General features: G+C 36.5%; 1 protein-coding gene across 1 annotated transcript; it reads left to right on the top strand.

Annotated features, from left to right (window-relative positions):
• Positions 1 to 17,259: 17,259 nt before the first annotated feature.
• On the top strand, positions 17,260 to 22,745 carry GPR27 (G protein-coupled receptor 27). The gene is given in 2 exon segments (XM_074284099.1): positions 17,260 to 18,141; positions 18,143 to 22,745. Coding segments are annotated over 2 exon segments (1,200 nt in total). The 5' UTR covers positions 17,260 to 18,057; the 3' UTR covers positions 19,259 to 22,745.
• The last annotated feature ends 3,258 nt before the right edge of the window (positions 22,746 to 26,003 follow it).

Below are 26,003 nucleotides of genomic sequence, written 5' to 3'. Positions count from 1 at the left end.
ATAGTCCATTTATTCCTATACTCTCAAGCGTTTTTAGTAGGAATGGATGTTGGATTTTATCAAATGCCTTTTCTGCATCTATTGAGATGATCATATGGTTTTTATTAATTTGATTATTAATATGGTCAATTATACTAATAGTTTTCCTAATATTAAACCAGCCCTGCATTCCTGGTATAAATCCCACTTGGTCATAGTGTATTATCCTGGGGATGATTTTCTGAAGTCTATTTGCTAATATCTTATTTAAGATTTTAGCATCAATATTCATTAAGGAAATTGGTCTATAGTTTTCTTTCTCAGTTTTCGATCTACCTGGTTTAGGTATCAGTACCATGTCTGTGTCATAGAAGGAATTTGGTAGGACTCCTTCAATCCCTATTTTTTCAAATAGTTTACATAGCATTGGAGTTAGTTGTTCTTTAAATGTTTGGTAGAATTCACCTGTAAATCCATCTGGTCCTGGGGACTTTTTCTTAGGAAGTTGGTTAATAGCTTGGTCTATTTCTTTTTCTGAGATGGGACTATTTAGACTACTTACTTCTTCCTCTGTTAATCTGGGCAAGCTATATTTTTGAAGGTATTCTTCCATTTCATTTAAGTTATCGAATTTATCAGCATAAAGTTGAGCAAAGTAGCTCCTAACTATTGTTCTAATTTCCTCTTCATTAGTGGTGAGTTCACCCTTTTCATTTTCAAGACTAACAATTTGCTTTTTCTCTTTCCTTTTTTTAATCAGGTTTACTAAGGGTTTGTCTATTTTGTTGGTTTTTTCATAAAACCAACTCTTAGTTTTATTAATTCAATAGTTTTTTTACTTTCAATTTTATTAATCTCACCTTTTATTTTTTGAATTTCAAGTTTTGTGTTTGTCTGGGGGTTTTTAATTTGTTCCTTTTCTAGCAATTTTAGTTGTAAGCCCAATTCGTTGGCCCTCTCTTTCTCTATTTTATGCAAGTAGGCCTGTAGAGATATAAAACTTCCCCTTATTACTGCTTTGGCTGTATCCCACACATTTTGGTATGATGTCTCATTATTGTCATTTTCTTGGGTGAAGTTATTAATTATGTCTATGATTTGCTGTTTTACCCAATCATTCTTTAGTATAAGATTATTTAGTTTCCAATTATTTTTTGGTCTATTTTCCCCTGGCTTTTTATTAAATGTTATTTTGATTGCATTATGGTCTGAAAAGGATGCATTTACTATTTCTGCCTTACTGCATTTGATTTTGAGGTTTTTATGCCCTAGTATATGATCAATTTTTGTATAGGTTCCATGAACTGCTGAGAAGAAAGTATATTCCTTTCTGTCTCCATTTAGCTTTCGCCAAAGATCTATCATATCAAACTTTTCTAGTATTCTATTTACCTCTTTGACTTCTTTCTTATTTATTTTGTGGTTTGATTTATCTAATTCTGAGAGTGCAAGGTTGAGATCTCCCGCTATTATAGTTTTGCTATCTATTTCCTCTTGCAGCTCTCTTAATTTCTCTTTTAAGAATTTAGATGCTGCACCACTTGGTGCATACATGTTTAATATTGATACTGCTTCACTATTGATGCTTCCCTTTAGCAGGATATAATGCCCTTCCTTATCTCTTTTAATTAGATCAATTTTTGTTTTTGCTTGATCTGAGATGAGGATGGCTACTCCTGCTTTTTTGGTTTTGCCTGAAGCATAATAGATTCTGCTCCACCCTTTTACTTTTAGTTTGAATGTCTCCTCCTGTTTCAGGTGTGTTTCCTGTAAACAACATATAGTAGGAGTCTATTCATTTTTAACATGAATATAGCATGCAAATTAAGATTAAAAAGTACTTTTAAGGTATTATTATGTGCCAAATATTGTGCTAAGCACTAAAAATAGTGCTTAAAAATAAGCACCAAAAAACAACAACTACAAAAAAAAGACATTTCCTACCTTCATGGAGCTTATTTTTTTAATAAAGAAAGATAACAACCAAAAAAAGTGTCAGGATGAGGAGGTAGATATCACTGGTGGAAGGATAATATTGAAATCTAGAAAGCCAACAGAGCCAAGAGAGTAATAAAGGTTGTTTGTTCTAAGTCTTTTGATGCATTATAGTGGAAGGATATTCTGGTGGAAGAATATTCTGGGGTGAAACGACCAAAAAGGACAAATGGATGTTCCAGGATAAGGAAGCACGGAGGGAAGTTTTAGAATGAGATAGCAGCAAAGGTATAGTGACAAAATCAAGGAAGTTAGAAGCAGTGTCAGAAGGGGAATGAAGAATGATGGGCTTGGGCCCCTTTCCCAAATGGAAGCCCTAGTAGGAACTCTCGGAGAATGGGACAGCGAGATAGAGGGTAAAAGAAATGGGAAATTTCCAGATTGGAGCATAGAGCAATGGAAAGAGCCTTGGACTTGAGATCAAAGGTAATAGTTTTGACAGATGTAACCTGGAGCAAAACATGGAACTTTCTGACTAAAGCAAAATGAAAAGTTTGGCTCGGAGGATCTTTATGATTGTAAATCAGATAAGTCTTATGATCAATTCAGATAGACATTTGTTATTAAGATTTAAAGATGTTGATTAAAATATATTTAAAAATCACAAATGTCTTATATTTAAGATGCCTGTAATTTTCAAAGATCTTTGATCACTTATTCTTATAATTATATTATTATTATTAACAATAATAATAGTAATAGTTATATAGTGCTTTTAATGTTGGCAGAACTCTTTATATACATCATGTTATTAGATCTTCACAACCACTCAGGAAGATAGGTACACAACCACTGAAATGTGAAGAAACTGAGGCAAAAAAAGGTTAAGTGACTTGCCCAGGGTCAACTAGTTTGTAAGTATCTGAAGTAGGCTTAGGTAGATGGGATGTATATTCTTATATAAAACATGCACTCAATAAATGTTCTTTAAATGAATGAATCAATCATTTTTCCATTTTCAATCAATAAAAATATTTAAGCATTTTCTATGTATCAGATACTATTTTAGGTTTTAGTGATACAATACTATGTCATTTTAGTCATATCATTTCCAATTGACGACAAAGAAATTTGGATTCAGAGACTTTGTCTTAATTAAAGGGAGAAATACAGATCTCCTGACTCACAGTCTACTACTCTTTCAATTATTACACTGTCCTGCCTCAGACACAGGCTTTTAGAAATTGGAGGGATGTTAGTCTAGATACCTTATTTTTCAGATGGAGAAACAAAAGTCCAGAAAAAGGAAGCTGAAGAGAAATGGGTTTTGGCTTTGTAGTAAGTAAGCCAGGACTTAAATTTCTTTTGAGAAGATGATCTCTCCCAGAATACAGAGTCTATATTTTTTGCCTTTATCTGTAGCACTTAATACAATGGCTGGCATATAGTAAGTCTAGCTTTCTAATTGGAGTGGGACTGTGAAATTTATATAGATCAATATCCTAAAAGATGGAACGCCATGGAGGCAAAAAAAAAAAAAAAAAAAAAAAAAAAAAAAAGATCTCTCTTCTTCCCCTTTTCCAAGGGATCCCTTATAACAAAGAAACCAAACACAATCAAGTAAAGTCTGCCATTATATACAGTGTTCTATGCCTCTCTTTACAAAGAAAATAGGAATGTGCCTTCTCATATCTTTTCTTTGGGACCTGATTTTGTAGTTATAATTTCTCATCATTCATTTTTGATTGTTTTGAAACAAATATTTTTAGGTATCTACCATGTGCCACACATGCTGGTATCTGTTGAAAAAGACAAAAATTAAGCAATTCCTACCCTCTACAAGTTTACCATCTATTGGACAAAACCAATGCATACATATTACATACAAAGTAATTTCTTGAGAGAAGCAACTAGCAATAGAAGGGATCAAGAGAGATTTTTCCATATGTGATTATATTTTGAAAGAACTGAGTCTTCACTGTCACGTGGCACTTAGCTTATCACAAAACAAAAGATTCTCTATAATAGATAGCAAATCTCTTTTTAATATAAAAATTTAGTGGGTGGAGGCAAGGTGGTAGAGTAGAGGAAGCAGTCAGCTAAGCTCTCTTGCAATATTTCCCTCCAATTTTAAAATAATATCTTAATCAAATTCTGGAGTGGTAGAGGTAACAAAAGTTCAGAATGAGACATTCTTCCACTCTGATATATCTTAGGAAATTGGAAATAGACATTTGTGATATGGTAGTAAAAGCTAGCCTAGAGCTCATGTGAATAAATTATAAGTAGTGAGACAAGATGGTAGCAACAGACGTTTAGAAGCAGGTTTGGAAGCTCTCAAGTTAGAGATGGTAAGGAGACCTGATAACTGGTCAGGAGTTACAGAGGATTCTCCTCTGCTAGCTCTGCATGCAGGACTAGCTATAAGCAAAGATTTAAAGATAAAAATGTGATTGGGCACAAGCCCAAAAAAGAATTCTTAAAAGGACTTTTAAAATTTTTCAAAAGCAAATAATGTAGTAAAGAAAAATTGGGTAAAAAATGAGAACAAAAGAATAAAATTATGAAAAAGATAACAACTTGGTAAAAGAAACACAAAAATACTGAAGAAAATAACATCAACGTCATCTTAACATCTGTCATTGACTACGTGGAAAAAGAGGCACAAAAATACACTGATGAAAATACTTCCTTAAAAATTATAATTGATCATTTGGAATGACTCCATGAAACATCAAGAAACAATGAAATTAAGTCAAAATAAAAGAAAATGTGAACTATCAACAAGTGACATGGAAAATATATTAAGAAGAGATTATTTAACAATTATTGGAGGACCTGAAAGCCATAATTGAAGAAAGAACCTAGACATCACATTTCAAGAAATTGTCAAGGAAAACTGTCCCAATATCATAGAACCAGAGAGTAAATAGGAATGGAAACAATCCACCTGAAAGAAATCCCAAAACAAAAATGCCCAGGAATATTAGAGCAAAATCCCAGAAAAAAAAATACTCCAATTTGCCAGAAAGAAACCTTTCAAATAGTGTGGCTCAACAATCAGGATCACACAAGATTTCACAGCTACCATATTACGGGAGTGGAGAGCTTGGGATATGAGATTCTAGAAGGCAAAAAACCAAGATTACAACCAAGAATAACATAACCAGCAAAACTGAACTTAAAGAGGAAAAAATAAATACTTAATGAAATAAAAGACTTTCAAACATTCCTGATAAAAAGACCAGAATTAAATAGAAAAGTTGACTTTCAAATATAAGACTCAGTAGTAGAAGTATAAGACGGTAAACATGAAAGGGCAATCAAAAGGACTCAATAAGGTTAGATAATTTGCATTTCTATATTTAAAAAATCAAATCTTGATTTCCATTCTGTAATTGATTCCATTTTGCAACTGCCTGATCCATGTTTCTTTCTCTTTTCAGTTCACAATTCCGGAAGTTCAATTTTCCTCTCTGAGTTAAACTTAAAAGTTGTTTTCCTGTAAGTTACTTTAATGGAAAGAAAACTATTATCTTTGTTCAACTACTCATTGTATAATTAGAATACATATGTTATCTTTGAAGGATGCATGTGGATGCTAGGGAGTCTGGTTTGTCATCTATGCAACACTGTCCGGGAAAGTCTGGTGTGATATTATTGTGACACTAACTAGTTAAGTAGATGGATATCACCAATAAGTAGTATCCCTAGCAACAAGATGAAAAGAGTTGTTGCTATTCCTGCATTTCAGACTTCCATCCAATCATATTGTTTTCCCTTATCTATGATACTTCAGCATTTGTAACTAATCATATTGTTTTCAATCTGTGATGCTTCTTGTTCTTTATTCTCTTGTATTTCCCTAAAATACATGAACATTAGTAAGCTGTACCTTGTAATCTTTTGACTGACTGAGATTAGAGACTCATTTTATTGATAATTTCTAGTCATCAATAAATTGAACATGCTCAGAATTTTGTATCTCTGTTTATCTTAATTTTAATCATGACAACATTGGAAGATGGTATATGTAACTTCTAATAATTTTATGATTATTAAGGCAATTAGAAGGATTTCACATAGACAGAAATCATGGGAGTGAGTCAATTATGTTGGGATGATGTAAAAAATGATATGCATAGAAGAGGAAAAGGGGAGATAAAGAGAGGAAGAATGGGAAAATTATCCTACAAAAAAGAGGCATACAAGGAAGACCTTTCACAATGAAGAGGCAAATGATGGGGGATGGGTGGAACAAACAATATTTAAACATCATTCACAGCTAAATTGGCTCAAAGAAGGAATATATACATATATTTGTATATATGATACATATATGTATTCATATGTAAGTATGTGTGAGAGATAGACTGACAGAGAAAGCTAGACACACACACACACACAGAGAGAGAGAGAGAGAGAGAGAGAGAGAGAGAGAGAGAGAGAGAGAGAGAGAGAGAGAGAGAATATACAACTTCATCTGAGTATAGAAATCTATCTTATCCAACAGGGAAATAGGAGGGAAAGGGATAAGAGAAAGGAAGAGGGCAGAAAAAAGAAGACTGATCAGAAGCAAAACCAAAAGAGACAGGAGGAGAGATAGGATAAAACAAGAGAAAGAACTATAATCAGAAAAAGATAGGATGGAGAGAAATACACAATTAGTAATCATAACTATGAATGTGGATGGGGTAAATTCACTCATAAAACAGAATTAGATAGCAGAATGGATTAGAAACCAGAATCCAACAATATGTTGTTTTCAGGAACACACTTGAAACAAAAAAATACACACAGAGTTAAAATAAGGAGCTAAAGCAGAATCTATTATGCTTCTGTTGAAGTGAAAAAGGCAGAGGTAGCAATTATGATTTCAGACAAAGCAAAAGCAAAAATATATCTTACTGAAAGGGATAAACAGGGAAACAACATTTTGTAAAAGGCACCATAGACAATGAATATCAAAACTAAACATATAAGCGCCAAATGCCACAGCATCCAAATTCTTAAAGAAAAAGTTAAATGAAGTACAAGAGAAATTAGATAATAAAACTACACTAAAGGCGATCTCAACTTTGCCCTCTAGATAATTCTAACCATTAAATGAAGAAGAAAGAAATCAATTATATGAATAGAATCTTAGAAATGTTAGATAGGATAGACCTCTGGAGAAAAGTGAATGGGTAGAGAAAGGAATATATCCTTTTTTGGGCTATATAAGGCACCTTCATAAAAACTGACCATGTTTTAAGGCACACAAATCTTATAGCCAAATGAGAAAAGGACTATTAAATATACCATTTTCAGAATATAGTGCAATAAAAATTATATTCAATAAAGGATCATGGAAGTATATATTAAAAGCAAATTGGAAACAAAAATCTAATCCAAAAGAAAAAGGGAATCAAAAAACAAAGCATAGAAAAAATTTCATTAAATATCAGGACAATGAGAGAACATAAATTTTGAGATATAGATAAATCAGTCCTTAGGGTAGAATTTCTTTTTTTCTTTAAATTTATAATAATATTTTATTTTTCAAAATACATGCAAAGATAGTTTTCAATATTCACTCTCACAAAATCTTGTGATCATCCAAAATTTTCTCCCTTCCTCCCCACTTCTGCTCTGTCCTAGATAGCAAGCAATCCAATATAGGTTAAACATGTGCAATTCTTCTAAAATATTTTCCTATTTATCAGACTGCACAAGAAAAATCAGATCAAAAGGGGGGGAAGTGAAAAAGAAGAAAAACAAATAAATAGCATTTAAAAAGGTGAAAATACCATGCTGTGATCCACAATCAGTCTCCATAGCCTTCTCTCTGGATGCAAATGTCTGTTTCCATCACAAATCTATTGAAATTACTTTTAATCACCTCATTGTTGAAAAGAGCCAATTCCATTATAATTGATCATCACATAATTTTGTTATTGCTGTATGTTCTCTTGGTTCTTTTCACTTTACTTAGCTTCAGTTTATGTAAGTCCTCCAAGGCTTTTCTAAAATCATTTCTTACAGAACAATAATATTACCTTACATCCATATACCACAACTTATTTAGCCATTTTCCAACTATAGGCATCTATTCGATTTCCATTTTCTTGTCTCTACAAAAAGGACTACAAATATTTTTGCACATGTGGATTCTTTTTCCTTTTTAATGATCTTTTTGGGATACATGTCCAGTAGAGCCACTGCTGGATCAAATAGTATGCACAGTTTGATAGCCCTTTGGGCTTTGTTCCAAATTGCTCTCCAGAATGGTTAGATCACTTCATAACTTCAACAACAATGGATTATTAATGTCTCAGTTTTCCCAGATCCCCTCCAACATTCATCATTATCTTTTCATGTCATTTTAGCCAATCTGAGAAGTGTGAAGTGGTACCTCAGAATTGTCTTAATTTGCATTTCTTTAATCCACAGTGATTTAGAGCATTTTAATAGCATTAGAAATGGCTTTAATTTCTTCATTTGAAAATTGACTGTTCATATACTTTGACTATTTATCATTTGAGGAATGGCTTGTATTCTTTTAAATTTGAATTAATTCTCTATATATTTTAGAAATGAGGCCTTTATCAGAAATATTGGATATAAAATTTTTCCCAGTTTTCTAGTTCCCTTCTAATCTTGGCTGCATTGGTTTTGTTTGTACAATTTTTAAAAAATTTAATGTAATCAAAATTATCCATTTTGCATTTCATAATGTTCTCTAGTTCTTCTTTGGCCATAAATTCCTTCCTTCTCCACAGATCCAAAAGGTAGAGTATCACTTTTTCTCCTATTTGCTTAGAGTATCACCCTTTATATCTAAATCACGAAACCATTTCTATCTTATCTTGGGATAGGATGTTGATCAATGTTTAGTTTCTACCACACTATTTTCCAATTTTCCCAGAAATTTTTATCAAATAGTGAATTATTATCCCAGAAGAAGGAGTCTTTGGGTTGATAAAATGCTACATTACTATAATCATTGACTATTGTATGAAGGGAAGAATTTGTACTTCTAAATGTATACATCAGTAAGAAAGAGCAGATCAAGGAAGTGGGTATAAATTGGAAAAACCACTAATTGGTCATACTAAATTTAAAAACCAAAATACAAATCCTGAAAGTTAAAGGACAGATGGACAATATTGAAAGTTTTTTAAAAATCTATTGAAGTAATAAAAGTAGGAACTGATTTTATTGGAAGGTGGAATCAATAATAAAATAGACAAGGTAGTAGCTAATTTGACTTTAAAGAAGAAAGAAGAAAACCAATTTGCCAGTATCAAAAATGAAAAGGGTGAATGTACCACCAATGAAGATGAAATTAAAGCTATTATTAGCAGTTATTTTACCCAATTATATACTAGTAAAATGGACAATCTAAATGAAATGGATGAATATTTACAAAAATGTCAACTGTCTAGATTAACAGAAGAGGAAATAGACTATGCAAATAACCCTATCTTAGAAAAAGAAATTGAATAAGTTATCCATGAACTCTTAAGAAAAAATCCCCAGGACCAGATGAGTTCACAGGTTAATTCTACCAAACATTTAAGAACAATTAATCCCAAATACTATATAAACTACTAAGGAAAATTCCTTTTACAAATCAAATAGGGTTCTGACACTTAAATCAGAAAGAGCAAAATCAAGGAAAGAAAGCTATGCACCCATTTCCTTAAATTTTTCAAAAAAATTAAATAAAATACAAGCAAAGAAATCACAGCAAAAAAAAAAAATCATCCAGTGTAAACTGGTAGGACTTATACCAGGAATGCATAGCTGGTTCAATGTTAGAAAAACTATCAGCATAATTGACCATATAAATAATAACACCAACAAAAATTATCTGAAAAGATGCAAAAAACCCCTAATCCTTTAATAAAATACATGTGATACCCATATTAAAAATCCTAGAGGGCATAGAAATGAATGGAGCCTTTCTTAAAATGATAAATAATCTCTATATAGAACCATTACCAAGCATTATCTGTAATGGAGATAAGTTAGATATTCCCTATAATATAAGAGGTGAAGCAATGATGCTCATCATTGCCACTATTATTCAATATTGTACTAAAAATGCTAACTATGACAATAAGAAAAGAAAAGGAATTAAAGAGATTAGAATAGGTAATGAGCATACAAAAGTGCAAATATTTGCAGATGATATTATGGTATACTTAGAAAATCCTAGAGAATCAACTAAAAAAATATTTGAAATCATTTATAAATGTGGTAAAACTGAAGGATATAAAATGCTCTCATTTAAATCATCAGCATTTCTACATATTATCAGCAAAATCCAGCAGAGTTAGAAAGAGAAGTTTCATTTAAAATAACTGTAGACAATATAAATATTGGAAAGTCTACCTATCAAATCTATCATCTATAAATACAATTATAAAATACTTTGTAAACAAATAGAGGCATATCTAATCAATGGGAAAATTATTAATTGCTCATGAGTGGGCTGAGCCAATATCACAAAAGTGACAATTCCACTTTAATTAAATTGCATATTCAATGGCATAGTCATCAAACTACTAAATATTATTTTTAGAGCTAAAAAAAAAATTACCAAAAAGTAAAAAATATGAAAGGAATCAATGGGGAAAAATGTGAAGGAAGGTAATCTAGCTAGACCAGATCTCAAACTATATTATAGAGCAGTAATTATCAAAATAATCTTGTACTGGCTAAGAAATAGAGTGGTGGATTAATAGAATAGATTAAATACATTGTAGCAAATTACTAAAATAATCTCGTGTTTGATAAACCTAACGATCCAAGCTTTTAGGACAAAAATGTCTGGGAAGAGTGGGAAACAGTAGGACATAAAATAAATATAGAACTCATACCATATCCAAAATAAGGTCAAAGTTGATACATGATTTAGACACAATCATAAGCAATTTAGGAATACATGGAATAGTTTACCTGTCCAATCTATGGATAAGAAAATAATTTAGGACCAAACAAAATAGAGCATTAAAATATAAAATAGATGATTTTGATTATATGAAATTTAAAAGGTTTTGCACAAACAAAACTAATGCAAACCTAATTAGAAGGAAAGGAAAAAAATGGAGGGGCACAAATTCAGCAAGTGTCTCTGATAGAGCCCTCACTTCTTAATAAATAGAGAACTGAGAGCAGCTAGGTGGCGCAGTGAGTAGAGCACCAGCCTTAAATTCAGGAGGACCCGAGTTCAAATTTGATCTCAGACACTTAACACTTCCTAGCTGTGTCACTTAACCCCAGCCTCAGGGGAAAAAATAAATAAATAAATAAATAGAGAACTGAGCCAAATTTATAAAATAGTCATTACCCAATTGATAAATACAAAAAAGGATATGAACAGTCAGTTTTCAGACAAAGAAATCAAAGTTATCAATACTTATTTGAAAAAAATGTTATAAATCACTATATATTAGAGAAATGCAAATTAATTCTGGGGTATTACCTCACATACCTCATACTGATTGACATCACAAAAAAGTAAAATGAAAATTCTGGAGAGCATCTGGCTTAGTCTGGTGCCATTGGTGGAGTTGTGGACTGATTCAATCATCTTTCCAGAGGGTAACATAGAACTATGACCTATCAAATTGTTCATACTTTTTGATCCAGCAATGTCATTATAAAATATGCATCCCCAAAAAAGATTTTAATAAAAATGTGGAAAAAATCTATTTGTACAAAAATATTTATAGCAACTCTTCGTGATAGCTAAGAATTTGACATTGAGGAAATACTGATCAATTGAGGAATAGATAAATAAGTTGTGGTACATAATGATAATGGAATATTGTTCTGTAAGAAATGACAAGCAGGATGCATGCAGATAAACCTGGAAATATTTACATGAACTAATACAAAATTAATTGAGAAGAATCAGGAAAATATTATACACTGTAATAGCAATATTGGACAAAGAACAACTTCAAATGGCTTAGCTATTCTCAGCAATACATTGATCCAAGATAATCCCAAGTGACTCATGATGAAAAATGTTATGCACATCCAGAGAAAGATCCACATCTGAATTCAAAGCATACTATTTTTCTTTCTTTTGATTAAAGCTTTTTATTTTCAAAACATATGCATAGATAATTTTCAACATTCACCTTTGCAAAACCTTGTGCTGTTTTCCTTCCATTCCCTTTACTACCTCCTCTAGAAAGCAAGTAATCCCATATGTTAAACATATGCAATTCTCCTATACATTCCACAATTATGCTACACCAAAAAAAATCAGATCAAAAAACGAAAAATGAGAAAGAAAACAAAATGCAAGCAAACAACAACAAAAAGGTGAAAATACGATGTTATGATCCACACTCAATCCCCACAGTCCTCTCTCTGGGTGCAGATGGCTCTGCAGATGGCATATTGGAACTGGCCTGAATCACCTCGGCACTGAAAAGAATCATGTCCATCAGAATTTATCATCATATAATCTTATTGATGCTTTGTACAATGTTTTCCTGGTTGTACTCACTTTATTTAACATCAGGAACTCGAAATTTAAAAAAAATGAATGTTAAAATTTTATATATAATCAGGAAACATTTAATTAAATAAATAAAATATGTCATAAAGAAAAAAATAAAAATTGGGACAGGAGGAACAAGAGGGATTTAAAAATTAATTTACAGAGTTGAAATAAAAAAAACAACCCTTGAATGTGATTGTGTAGCTGTATTCTTCTAAAGATGAACTAGTTCACTCAATGAACTCTTTAGAGGATGAATTTTTGTGCTGGTCAATAAAATGAAATTCTTTCTGACATCCCTTTCATTTTTGAGAGCCCAGCCCATTCCTTCCCAATGTAAGGAATTTAATATTACTACCTTAGGAGCTGTTAATAGTGACAATGTTATGAGACTAGGAGAAGACATTATGTTATACTACAAAGGGAGTTTCTGGACACCATCATTCCAAAATTCAGACTTTCTAGTTGGGACTGAAGGAGGGAATTGGAGTGAGGGGATTTCATAGACAGCATGATACAGAATCTAGAATTATCCAAGGATTTCAGGCTTTGCCTTGTAAGCAAATACAAGTTAGGGTTTCAGAATCTAGATTTTTATACAAAGAATGGGTATTTCCTGTTGGAGAACCTGCATTGTGAGAGCTACCAAACTCCAGAAGTGGTCAAGCCAATACATTTCTTTCCCAGAATTCACCTTTTTTGGTAACATGGGAATTTTTTTGTGGTAGAGAATTGTAGGAGGCAGAAAAAGAAACTGAAAGAATTCATTCTCTTTCTTCAGCACCAGAGGAGTGAATGTCATTGTTAGGGCCATAGTATCTCATTTCTATGAGTTCACCTTTCTTACTCCTCCAAGATACTGGCAGGCTGTGGCTTACAGGACAATAGAGATAGAATTTATGAGTGCTTGCTGCCAGCTCCATTCTATGTCATGCTCAGAAGAGGAAGAGAAAGGAGAGAGGTCATTCACTCAGCAACTACAAACTTAGGTAGTGCTCCTTTTATTATTTTCCTTCCAATCAGACCCTTCACCATTATCATGTATGTCTTGTATCTAATTATGAAAAAAAAATCAAAACTTTTCCCTGATATGATTTACAAAGGCAGGAGGTAGAGATTCAGGAAGAAGTTTAGATCTTTTAAGAAATACATACTGCTTCAAAAGTCTCAAGAACAAAAGAGAAATCCTAATATTATATCCTAGCTGGCTTTCTGTTTGTGGGTTCTCCTATTTCTTGGAAATATGCACTCTTCCGAGAATATATCAGTACATCTCCCTTGCTTGTGGGACTTTAGGGCAGGGATGTGTCTCTTACCTCATAATACCTCATACCTCTCCTTAAATCTCAACCTACTGCTGTCATTAGTCAAATCAGACAAAAAATTGGTGACAACATGATGTCATACATGTACATAGACATATACAATGTATGTATATATGTGCACATATACATGCATGCATGTGTATACCTTTATATATTTCTATTCTTCAGTTGTTTCAATTTTGTCCAATCCTCTGTGACCCCATTTGTGTTTTTTTTTTTGCAAAGATACTGAAATAGTTTGTCATGTATTTTTCCAGCTCATTTTTGCCCTGAAGCAAACAGGGTTAAGTGACCTGCCTAAAGTCACACAGCTAGTATCTAAGATTTAAACTGAGAAAATGAATCTTCCTTATTCCAAGCTGGCATTCTATCTACTATGCTACCTGATGTCTCTAGATCTGTTCATATACCAACAGGCATAAATCTACTTCCTGCCTTTGTAAATCACATCAAAAAAGTTTGTTTGGTTTTTTTTCATCATCATATATATGTATGTTTGCATGGGTGTACATATATATATACACATATATTTATGGGTGTGCATACACCTCTAGATATGACAAGAATAATCCTTTAAGGCATATGTGAGTCAAGTCAAGGCCAAATCGACCTCCTATGGAATATTTGTATTCCATAGAACTCATATGTTTTAGGAGTGGGATACCTTCTGCTTTGTTACACAGTCATGCAAAACTGAGCACTGTGCCTTTTAGAAGGAATAGAAGTACACTGCATGCATGTGACTCTTGGTACTGATTGGCTAGAACATGGAGGGTCTGAAATCCATAATATGGGGGCACAAGGGCTTTAGGCTTTGTATTACACTATTATTACAGTGAATTATCCAAACAGGATGGCTCTTATGAGAAGCAGTCTTCAGTATATTCCTTTGGGAAAAATGTGAAAAGTCACAGGGTCTTTGTGGGGTAGGAGAAGGATTCACTGGAATGTTATCTCTGCCTATGAAGCAGTAGCAGCTCCAAGTGTTTTTCCCTTCTGGTAGTGAGTAGGAGGGTGGAGTACAAACCAAAGAATGGTATTATGGCATGAAATGAAGTATCTCTGTAGGAAGAGCAACCAAAGGAGTGGTGGGGGATTATATATCCTGAATGTAAGTTCAGTTCCCTTACAAAGACATTCCAAACCATGGGGTTATATTGAGTCAGGACATTTGATATGGTACAAAAGTTGGACCCATCAGAAAGAAAACACAGTATTGTTAATTGAAAGATTGTCCTTTCTATTTTCTATATTATCTGTGTGATAAAATAAACTCTCCTGTACTTAATAAACTTGTTTGCTCATGTAGGAGCTGGGGTTCTTATTATTCAGAACTCTGGAAATATAGTCTGAGATTTCTAGAATAAACTCCGGGTGAGAGCAATAAGAGCCAAAAGGAAGGACAGCTTCTTGTGGTAGTTTCTAAGTTTGGACTCATCCAGTTTGAGCTCAAAACTTGGGGTTCTAGATCACAGGTTACATGTGTATTTATTTAAAGTAATACTTTTAAAAATATACCATTTTTATTTCATATTGTGCTGTGCCTAGAGTCAGGGAGAACTGAATTCAAATTCAGCCTCAGTCATTGTCTGTGTAACTCAGGGCAAGTAACATAACCTCTACTTGCCTTAATTCTTGAAACAGTTTAAAAAAATAATAATAATACTTATCTCAGGGCTGCTGTTAGTATAAAATGAGATAATATTTGTAAGAAACTCCAACATCAATAATAACAACCCCTTATCAATGTGCCTGGCACATTATAGGAGCTTTAAAAATGCTTATTCTTCTGCTTCCTTTCCCTATTGTGCTACAACATAGTATGAAGACATCTCGAGTCCTAGCTCCAGCTCTAGGCCCAAAATGAAAAAAGAAAGAAAAATTTGTGAAGATAAAGTGGGTTGGGATAGGGAGGAGGGAGTGAAAAAACCCATAAGTAGAGCATCTGAAGTATGGGAAGTTTGGTAAGACTCTCAACTTACATTTCAAGGATGATAGGAGATTCCTCTTAAATAGTCTCCTAAGACTTGTCATTTTGTAACTTGTATTTTTTATAAAAATAAAAATTTTAAATCTTTTTTTTCCCTAGTAGCTACAATGAAAACCTAAAGTAGAACCCAGTATGTTGTTCAGACAGAGTAGAGAGGCTTTAGCCTTTCCACAGAGAACTTGTTAAATGAGGGGTACATGGTTGGCACTGAGGTGCATCAAAGTTGATTTAAATATTTGCTTTCCCAATTTCACTACTTATTTTGGTGCAAGTATGTGAGTCTGTCCTCTGCTCATAGAATCACAGAGTTTGAGATATCTGGTGGTTTCTACCAAAAGAGGGAAGATTCCAATAGGGTCTCCTTGCTAATCTCTCTGTGTATCATCCCAAAACCATACTGGCTGAGTTCCAAGAAGCTTAACTTCAGTAGAGTTCAAAGTAATGCATTTTCCAACCACAGTAATTCAGGAAAACCTTCTACTAGTAGGTTTAGGGGGTCTGTGGTTTTCTTCAAGGGACAGAATATTCACAATGAAGAAATCTCTGAGTCCAGAAGTCCTGGGAAAGATGAATTTGTGTTGAAAGTATCAGAATGAGGAATGGATTTATGACAACCACCCCTATGTCTTTTCTTTCTCTTTTGAAACTTCCCCTTTTCTCCCAGCCTTCATCTGTGATTGCAGGTGGGATAGGGCTTCAGGAGATATATAGTTATTTGACTTGGAATCATGTGATCCTTATCCCTGAGCTGGACCATATCAAAAAAAAAAAAAAAGGGGGGGGGCAGATGGTTTGACCCATTCAAAGCAGGAGATGTATAATGGGAGGAAGGAGCATTTGGGCAGAAACAAAAACAGGAATGGAGCAAAAGAGCTGAGCAGAGAGCCAAAAGGATTGGAAATGAATACTCAGATCAGTAGTGAAAATGGGAAAAGCAATAGGGATGGGGATATTGGAAAAGACAATTTTCCTTGGAGGGATGAATTGCATCTGATATTTGGAAAGGGAGATTTTTCAATCAACTAAGGAATATGTTTTGTGTACCTATTCTAGCATCTCTCCAGCAGCATTGGGATGCATTTTTAAAATGTCAAAATGGGAACAGCTGGAGTTCCTACATAAGGAGATATATCCCAGGCAGGAAGTTAGCATCAGGTGGATATTAGGTGGACCATCATCTGTCCTAATCTCAACTCAAGGTCCTTCCGGGGTCTAGTGAAAGTTCGAGGGAGAAGATAGCTCAATTTAGAAGGCCCTCAATCCAGAGCGTTGGTGACATGTAACTCCTCTCTTTCCCCCTCCCTTCCCCCATTTTGGATTCCCGTAAAGGTCGGGCGGGGTTATGGATACTCCACAGCCAAGCACAGGCCTGAGCCCTTCGGGGGACAGGGTTTCAAGCTGACGAGTACCGGGGTGAGCGTGAGACAGGGTCGTTTTGAGATGAGGTGGGCATCAGTGTCGGCTCCCGGGGAGCTGGCTTTGGCTGCGAGAGGAGGAGGAGGAGGAGGAATTAGGGAAGAGGAAGGCAGACGCACTACAGGGGCTGGCGCTGCGGGACTGCTGGGGCAGCGGGCGCGGCCCTGCCTCCCTCTCAGAAACTGGCGCTTGGATGCGGGGCGCGCCGCAGCCGCAGCCGCAGCGGGAGGAGGAGGAGGAGGAGAAGAGTCAGAAAGGAGGAGGAGAGGAGAAGAGGAGGCGGCGGCAGCCGTGGTCCTCTGTACAATTCGCATCTTGCACAAAACAGCCTGTGGGATGGCGGCGGAGGAGGTGGTGGCGCGGCTCCGGCTCGGGGAGGCGGGGAGGGGCAGGCCTTGAAACGGCTTAATCCTCAGCGGGCTGCATAAGGGATCGCACCATGGAGGACTGGCCTGGCCCCAGGTACCGGGAGGAGGCAGCCCCGGAGAGGGAGGAGGAGGTGCAGGAGAAGGAGCTCTAGGGGCCGCCCGCCCACCATCCCTCAGCATCTCTTGCTCTCCCTCTTTCGTGGGCGCGAGCCACCGAGGCCAGGGCCGGGCCCATGGCGGGGTAAGTGAAGCTTCCCCAGCCGCAGTCTTGCTAGCAGAGGGAGGGGAAGAGAGAGAAAGAAGAGGAAAAGGAGAAGGAGAAGGAAGAAGAAAAAGAGAGAGAGGAGGGGGAGTAAAGAGAGGAGAGGGAGGAGGGGAAGGAGAAGGAAAAGGAGAAGTGAGAAGAGGAGGAGAGAGGAGGAGGAAGACAAGGAGTCAGAAGAAAAGGAGTGGGAGGAGGAGGAGGTAGAGGAAAGAAGGGGGGAGGGAGGAGGAGGAGGAGACCCAACGCCTACTCCTCCCGGAGCACCAGGCTCCTAGATGGCGAACGCCAGCGACCTGGCAGGAGCCAGCAGCCCGGCCCCGAGCAGCGCAGCGGGCGGAGGGGGCGGCGGCGGGGGCGGCGGGGGGCGGCGGCCCGGCAGCACTGGGCCTCAAGCTAGCCTCGCTCAGCCTCATCCTGTGCATCAGCCTGGCCGGCAACGTGCTCTTCGTGCTGCTCATCCTCCGGGATCGGCACCTGCACCGGGCGCCCTACTACCTGCTGCTCGACCTGTGCCTGGCCGACGGGCTGCGCTCGCTCGCCTGCTTCCCGGCGGTGCTGCTGTCCGTGCGCCGGGGCGCGGGCACCGCTGGGGGGGCGCCGCCTCCCGGAGCGCTCGGCTGCAAGCTGCTCGCCTTCCTAGCCGTGCTCTTCTGCTTCCACGCCGCCTTCCTGCTGTTGGGCGTGGGCGTCACCCGCTACCTGGCCATAGCCCACCACCGCTTCTACGCCAAGCGCCTGACGGGCTGGCCGTGCGCCGCGGTGGTGTGCGTGGCGTGGGTGCTGGCCCTGGCCATGGCCTTCCCGCCCGTGCTGGACGTGGGCACCTACCGCTTCGTCCGGGAGGAGGCGCAGTGCACCTTCGAGCACCGCCACGTCGGGGCCAACGACACGCTGGGCTTCATGCTCATGCTGGCCGCCGTGGTGGGGGCCACCCACCTGGTTTATCTTCGCCTGCTCTTCTTCATCTACGACCGCCGGAAGATGAAGCCAGCGCAGCTGGTGCCCGCCGTCAGCCAGAACTGGACCTTCCACGGGCCCGGCGCCACGGGCCAGGCGGCCGCCAACTGGACCGCGGGCTTCGGCAGGGGTCCCACGCCTCCCACTCTGGTGGGCATCCGCCCGGCCGGCCCGGGCCCCGGGGGGCAGGCCCGGCGCCTCCTCGTGCTGGAGGAGTTCAAGACCGAGAAGAGGCTTTGCAAGATGTTTTACATGATCACCCTTCTCTTCCTCCTGCTCTGGGGCCCCTACATCGTGGCTTGCTACCTGAGGGTCTTCATCAAGGCCGGCGCCGTGCCCCAGGGCTACCTGACCACGTCAGTGTGGCTCACCTTTGCCCAGGCTGGAGTCAACCCCATTCTGTGCTTCATCTTTAACAAGGAGCTCCGAGTGTGCTTTCGAGCCCACTTCCCCTGCGGACAGAGCCCCCAGACCACTCAGGGAACCCTGCTCTGCGATTTGAAAAGCATTGGCATATAGCAGCGCCCATGCCCTCCTGCTCCTCCCCTTCCTCGTGGGCTGTTTTCCTGTTCTCCCTCCGGGGAGGGGTGGGGGGTGGGGATCAAGTCTTTTCTGCCCCTTTTCTAGATTGTCTTCTACAAGGAGACCACAGACTGGAAATGGGGACAGAATCTACATTTAGACTGGTGAAAAGTAATTTTTGTGAATTGCTATTTGCTTTTGAATAGAGCACCTCTCCCCACCTCCTTTCCTAACAGTCTTGGCTCACATTAATCTTCTAAACTAGATTTTGATCTGGACAATAAACCCTGCCGCATTTTGTACAGTATTGACATCTTTCTTTCTTTTTTTTTTTTCCTTTAATAAAACCTAAACTAAGTTTATTTGTTCAAGGCCAAGACCAATTTTCTACAGAAACTATTTTTGACAACCTCAAGTGGTATTATATTTTGAAATGAAGTAAAAGAGAATGGACCTTTTGACGATTTCATGAGTCAGATTTCTTGAGGGTCTTCTGTTAGAACCAGGCTAACGGACCAAAATATTAAATTTGAAGTTGCCGGTTAAACAACTGCTGTTGATATTGTAGATACATTGTCACAGTGATTGGGAGTCAGGATATTTATTGCACTATTCCGTCGGAAATAATTAAGAACTTTCTGAGAAACTGTATTTAAAATTGGAGAGTTTAATTCAGCAGCAGTAATGCAGTCATTTTTAAGCAGTGAAATTTACTAACTTCATCAACACGGTTATAACACTTCTGGAAAATACTTGTAAAACATGACTGTTTTTCTATATTACAATCACTGTTTTCTATAACAGATAACATTTCTGTACAATCATAACTTTTAAAATATAAAAATGTGTTCTGATTGTGTAAAGAAAATATTGCATGTCTTTTTATGTACTGGATACAAGATACAGGCTGGTATAGCATTGTCAAGAACATTAATTAAAATTGCTTTTAAATGTTTTTTGACAATAAAGATCAGTTGAAATAATTTCATGGAAAGTTTGCACACTGAATAGCTTAGGGTTTTTCCCCCTGTGTTATGTAATCATTTCCATTTGGTAAATTGCTCTTCTGTTAATAATATGAATGGATGGATAATTATGGTACATGACTTTTGAGAGATAAAGTGTTTTTTTTTTTTTTTTTGGCCAGGTTTATGCTGTGCTGTTAAATTGATGGTTATTTTAAATTAATAAGCACTATAATTTTAAAGAATGCTTCTTTGTAAGACTTGTAATCTTAAAATGAAATGTAAAATCTCTAAGTGCTGTCTCCAATGCTCCATTTTTTATTAATATAACTTCCATTTAAAAATTTGTCTTTCTCATTTGAATTACACAAACTGAAATATAACAATATTTTTTATCTTTGAGTGACTCCTTTTATTAATGTTAGTTTCTAGAGAAGACACTAACACTTGTTTCAAGTTCAGCAATGTTAGACCAGGCTTCTAGTATATTTTGTCATGTTGCAGCTTTTTTTAAATACGATCTATGGGGGTAAATGATACTTGGTAACTGTCCTCTAGGAGTTCACCAAATAATGAGAGTAAAATAAAAAAATAAACTTTCATGTAAAATTTTAAACTCAACAAATAAATGCCTACTACATACCAGATCTTGTGTGAAACCATTTACATAGTAAATACCAAATATTTTAAATATCTGTGTCTGTATTGCAATATTTGTATATGACACATCTATAGAAATTAGTTCATCTACATATAGGTGAAAATAGAGATAGATAGTGCCATTTAAGATAAGAATTTAGAGCCATTCAAAAATTTTAGATGTGCTAGCTCTGATAATCAATGAACAAGCATCTGTTGAATGTTGGCTATGTGCCCAGGATTGACCTAACCTTGTTGGGAGATGGACATAAAGGGAAGTATGAGAGATTATGCCTGAAAGGAGTTTTAATCTAGTTGAAAAGAGTGCACAATCAATATTAAGTGGAACGTTGTGCTGAGTCTTCATGTAATAGGAGGTTGGAGAAAGAAGAGCTTTCTGGGAGATCAGAATAGAATACTTCATGGAGAACCTTGAACTAAAGCTGATGCTTGAAGAAGTATATTTTGCCAAACTTTAGTTAGGTAGGATACTGCCCAAGTAGAAAGTAGTTGGGCTAATTCTTAGAGCTTGCAAGTTCCAGGACTTCTTAGGTTTTTCTTCTTAAGGAATATTTTTCTTTAGTTTATCCTGGGGAAAACTAATGGGATGGCATTTTCAGTAGCAAAAGATAGGATCATAAGATCTTGTACCTTTGCTTAGCATCTATTAAGACAAGGTTTTCTACCTTCATTTAGTCTATTTAGCAAAATTCTAACAAGTTTTATTATTATACCCAAAACCTAATAAATTATCAAGTCCTTATAATTTTTACCTCCACAGCATCTCCTATTCATCCCTTTATCTACACTAATGTGGCTATAATCCTTGTTGAAACTCATCTAATCATTAATCCAGACTATTGCAAGAAACTTCTGATTTGATTCACTACTTCCAGATCCTTCCCTTTCCAATCCAGCCTCCATATAGCTGCCAAAATAAACTAACTAAATCAAGGGTCTGTGTCTTCACTGTTCCAAAATCTTTAGCGACTCCCTTGTGTTTCCATACTAAAGTACAAATTCCTCAAAATAGTATTCAAAAACTTTTCACAATCTGTTTCCAGTCTTCATTTCCAGACCTACTTTATACTCTTCCCCATTCCAGCCAAACTAGTTTTCATTCTGCTTCTCAAATATGTTACTTTTCCTGCCCTACCTCTAAAAGTTTAACTTTGTGAAGGTTAGCTCTTCAAGGAATGTCTTTTCTCTACTCCTATGAATCTTAGCTTCTCTTTGAAGCTCAGTTCAGGCAGACATTTGTTCTAGACTTTTTTCCTGGAACTCCTAATTGTCCATGCTCCCATCCTTCTCAAATTATTTTGTTTTTATTTATTGGTTTACAAATTGTATCCCCCCAGTAGAAAGTAAGCTCTACGGAGAGAAGGGACTGCCATTTTTCTTCTCTTTGTACTACTTGCATCTACGTTTGCCAATATTAGGCCCTTAAAAATATTGCTTGAATTCAACATACCATTTCCCAGCCAATAATAAATTAGCAGAAATTTGCATAAGTTTACATATAAGTTGTTATTTAGTCATTGAATGGTATCTGAATCTTCATGACCCTATGGACCACAGTACATCAGTCCTTTCTATTCTCCACTACCTCCCAAAATCTGGTCAAGTTCATGTTCATTATTTCCACAACATTAGCTATCTATCTCATCCTCTGCCATCCCCTTTTCCTTTGGCCTTAAATCTTTCCTAACAACAGGGACTTTTCCAGTGAGCTTTCTCTTCTCATTATGTGGCCAAAATATTTCAGCTTCAACATTTGACTTTCCAGTAAATAGTTTGATTTAATTTCTTTGTGTTGAATTAATGGTTGGTTAATTATATTGCATTCAAGTTAAATAAATAAGGTGACATTATACAGCCTTGTCATACTCCTTTTTCCAATCTTAAACCAATGAAGATATAATATTCACAATTTTATATTCAGAATCTGTTATCTAAGTTTCCTATATATATATATATATAATGCTATTTAACATATATTCTTTTAAAAATAAATTGTTTTAGTCATTTTTAAAAAACAGCTAAGGGGCACAGTGGATAGAGCACCAGGACCTGAGTTCAAATCTAATCTCAGACACTTAATATTTCCTACCTGTGGGACTCTGGGCAAGTCACTTAGCCCCAACTGCCTCAGAAAAAAAAAAAAAAAAAAAAAAAAAAAAAAAAAAAAAAAAGCAAAATACTGTGACTACAAACTCACTATTTTTAATTTTCCCTCTCTGGATGCCCATCAGTTGGACAATAGCTGAACAGGTTGTATTGTATGATTATGCTATTGTGCAGTAAGAGATAATAAGCAAGACACTTTCAAAAAACCTGGGGTGATTCTTACTAATTTAATGCAAAATGGAATGAGGAGAACCAGGAGAATATTGTATATAGTGACAGCAATACTGCCAGTACTGTGCAATGATCAGTTTTGAATGACTTAGGTATTTTCAGCAATATGATGATTAAAACAATTCCAAAAGCTTTATAAAAATAATATCCAGGAAAAAAAAAATCCTGATTGAGTCTGAATTCAGATTGAAGCATACTTTTAAAAAAACCCTCTTATTTTTGTATTGTTTGGTATTTGTTTTTGTTTTTGGGTTTTTTTTTTTGCAATATTATTTGCATTATTGCATTTGTCCAATCTATCAAATTGCTTGCCATTCAAGGAAAAGAAGGAAAGGAGAAAATTTGTAACTCAAATTTCTTTAAAAACCAAAAGATTTAAATTTTAGTGTACATGTAATTGAGAAAAAAATAAATGCAAAAATATTCCCTTCCTCCCCTCAAAATGGGTACCATTTGTGACCCATTCTTCTTTTTCCTTGATAAAAAGCATATCTTTCAATCAGGTGGACTGCTGTAAGGGGCCTTTAAATGGGGTGCCACAGCAAATCGGGAGACTGAGTGGTCCGGAAGTAATTTCTGTGGATATTAGGATTGCCTTTGGGTGGGATCCTGGCCATATTGAGATAGCTTCATAATGGGTGACTCTCTCGCTGATTGGCTGTGTGTGTGACCTCACAGGCCCTATGTAAGCCCACTGCAGGCAGCAATCGCCCTCTTTAACCTGGCGTTCTTCACCCTGGCTTCCCAGCCTGGGTGGCCAAGCCAAGATGGATAGCCAAAAGAGGTAAGGGTTTTGGTAGTGAACACGTGGGTCTTCTGACCAGGTGTTTAGTCGGGAACCAACAAGTCAGGGCATTAGTCAGGGCATTATGTGAGTAGGTATAATAAAGGCTTTTAAGATTACACGTGGTTGTTCTTGAGTGCGCTACTGGTTATTAAGCTATAGATTCAAGAGATTGTGGCCAGAGACCTTAGAAGGCCTCAGAGGAGGCGAGCCGGGTAGAGTTCACACTGCAAAGGACAGTGGTCAAAGGTACTCTGGTGGGTCTAGGACAGACTAGTAATTGTAACTGCCAAGAGAGCACGTTACAGACTGCTCATCCACTTATAGTTTACTCTCACCACATGCCAGAGCAACTCCTTTTCCAGACATATTATCTCTCTAATGAACCTTTATTGTTCCTCTCCTTGCAATTCTTCATTTAAAAAATAAATTATACATTTTCTCTAATATATAATTACATGAAATAGAATAAATATCCCATTAAGAAATATATGTAAATGATCCAATGCACTCAGGGCCATCTAAGCAAGATAATATTCCTAGAAGATTTGGAGAAACTGCTCTACTATACAGGAGTCCACAGGGAACTTCTAATTGCCATCCTTGAGACTCAACAAGCAAACAACAGCATTAGTTCTGGGCTGGGCAGAGAAACAGGTCTATGAATTTACAAAGTGTAGTTTATGTAATTTCCAGTCTCAATACTGATTTCTCAAATCTTCCCACAAGAGTCTATATAGTATAGATTCAGAAAAGCCAAAATTTTAAGCCCCAAACACACAGATTCTTGTTGTATCCATATTGATTTCTCCATATACAATAAACAGCTATAAGGTTCTTTTCTTAAGCACATCATCATCCCAGAACTTAAACAAGCCATTGGGATTCAAAGAGATGTGGCATGGGGAGAGATGGGAAAAGGAAGATGTTGAGTATTGCCTTCCTTCCTTCCTTCCTTCCTTCCTTCCTTCCTTCCTTCCTTCCTTCCTTCCTTCCTTCCTTCCTTCCTTCCTTCCTTCCTTCCTTTTTCTCCCTTCCTGCTTTCTCTCTCTCTCTCTCTCTCTCTCTCTCTCTCTCTCTCTCTCTCTCTCTCTCTCTCTCTCTCTCTCTCTCTCTCTTCCTTCTTTTGAATAAATGTACATTCTACAGTTGTAGAATGAAGTTTGAAGCAAGTTTCTCTGATAAGCCCTCATTTCTCAAACAGAAGGAACTGAGTCAAATTTATAAAAAATAAGATATATGTCCCAATTGATAAATAATCAAAAGATATCTGTTCCCAAAGGGCTATAAATTCATGCATATCCTTTGAACAAGCAATACTAATACTTGGCATGAATATCAAAAGGGATTTTTAAAAAAGGAAAATGACCTATATATTCAAAAAAATATTTCTAGCAAGTCTCTTCACTGAACAAAAAAAATGGAAAATGAAGGGATACCCAACAATTGGGGAATGACTAAACAAACTATGGTGTGTGTTTATGATGGGATATATGAGGAGCAGGATGCTCTCAGAAAAAAGAAACATCTTCAAAGTCCTCCATTAATTCAAGCAAATTGAAATGTACTGTATACAGAGTAATAGCAATATTCTGGAATGACCATCTATGAATGACTTTGCTATTCTTAGTAGTATTCTTGCACCCCATCTCCTACATGTCAAATAATCGAATATATAACATTCCTTTTCTAAAATTCTTAATTTTAAATTATCTTCCTTCTTCTAGGGCTGCATTAAGAAGACAAGCAATTTCATATCAATTACACTTGTGAAATCATGTAAAACCTATGTTACAAAAGAAAACATGGATAAAAAAAGAAAAAATAAAGTTAAGAAAGTATGCTTCAATCTGCTTGCAGAATTTATCAGTTCTCTCTCTCTGGAGGTTGATAGCATTTTTCATCATGGGTCCTTTGGCATTATCTTGCATCTTTGTCTTGATCAGAGTAACTAACACTTTCACAGTTGATCTTCACAATGCTGCTGTTTCTATGT

This window comes from Sminthopsis crassicaudata, chromosome 1 (genome assembly GCF_048593235.1).
Source record: "Sminthopsis crassicaudata isolate SCR6 chromosome 1, ASM4859323v1, whole genome shotgun sequence".
NCBI lineage: Eukaryota > Metazoa > Chordata > Mammalia > Dasyuromorphia > Dasyuridae > Sminthopsis > Sminthopsis crassicaudata.
This window is presented reverse-complemented; position numbering and strand designations above follow the sequence as displayed.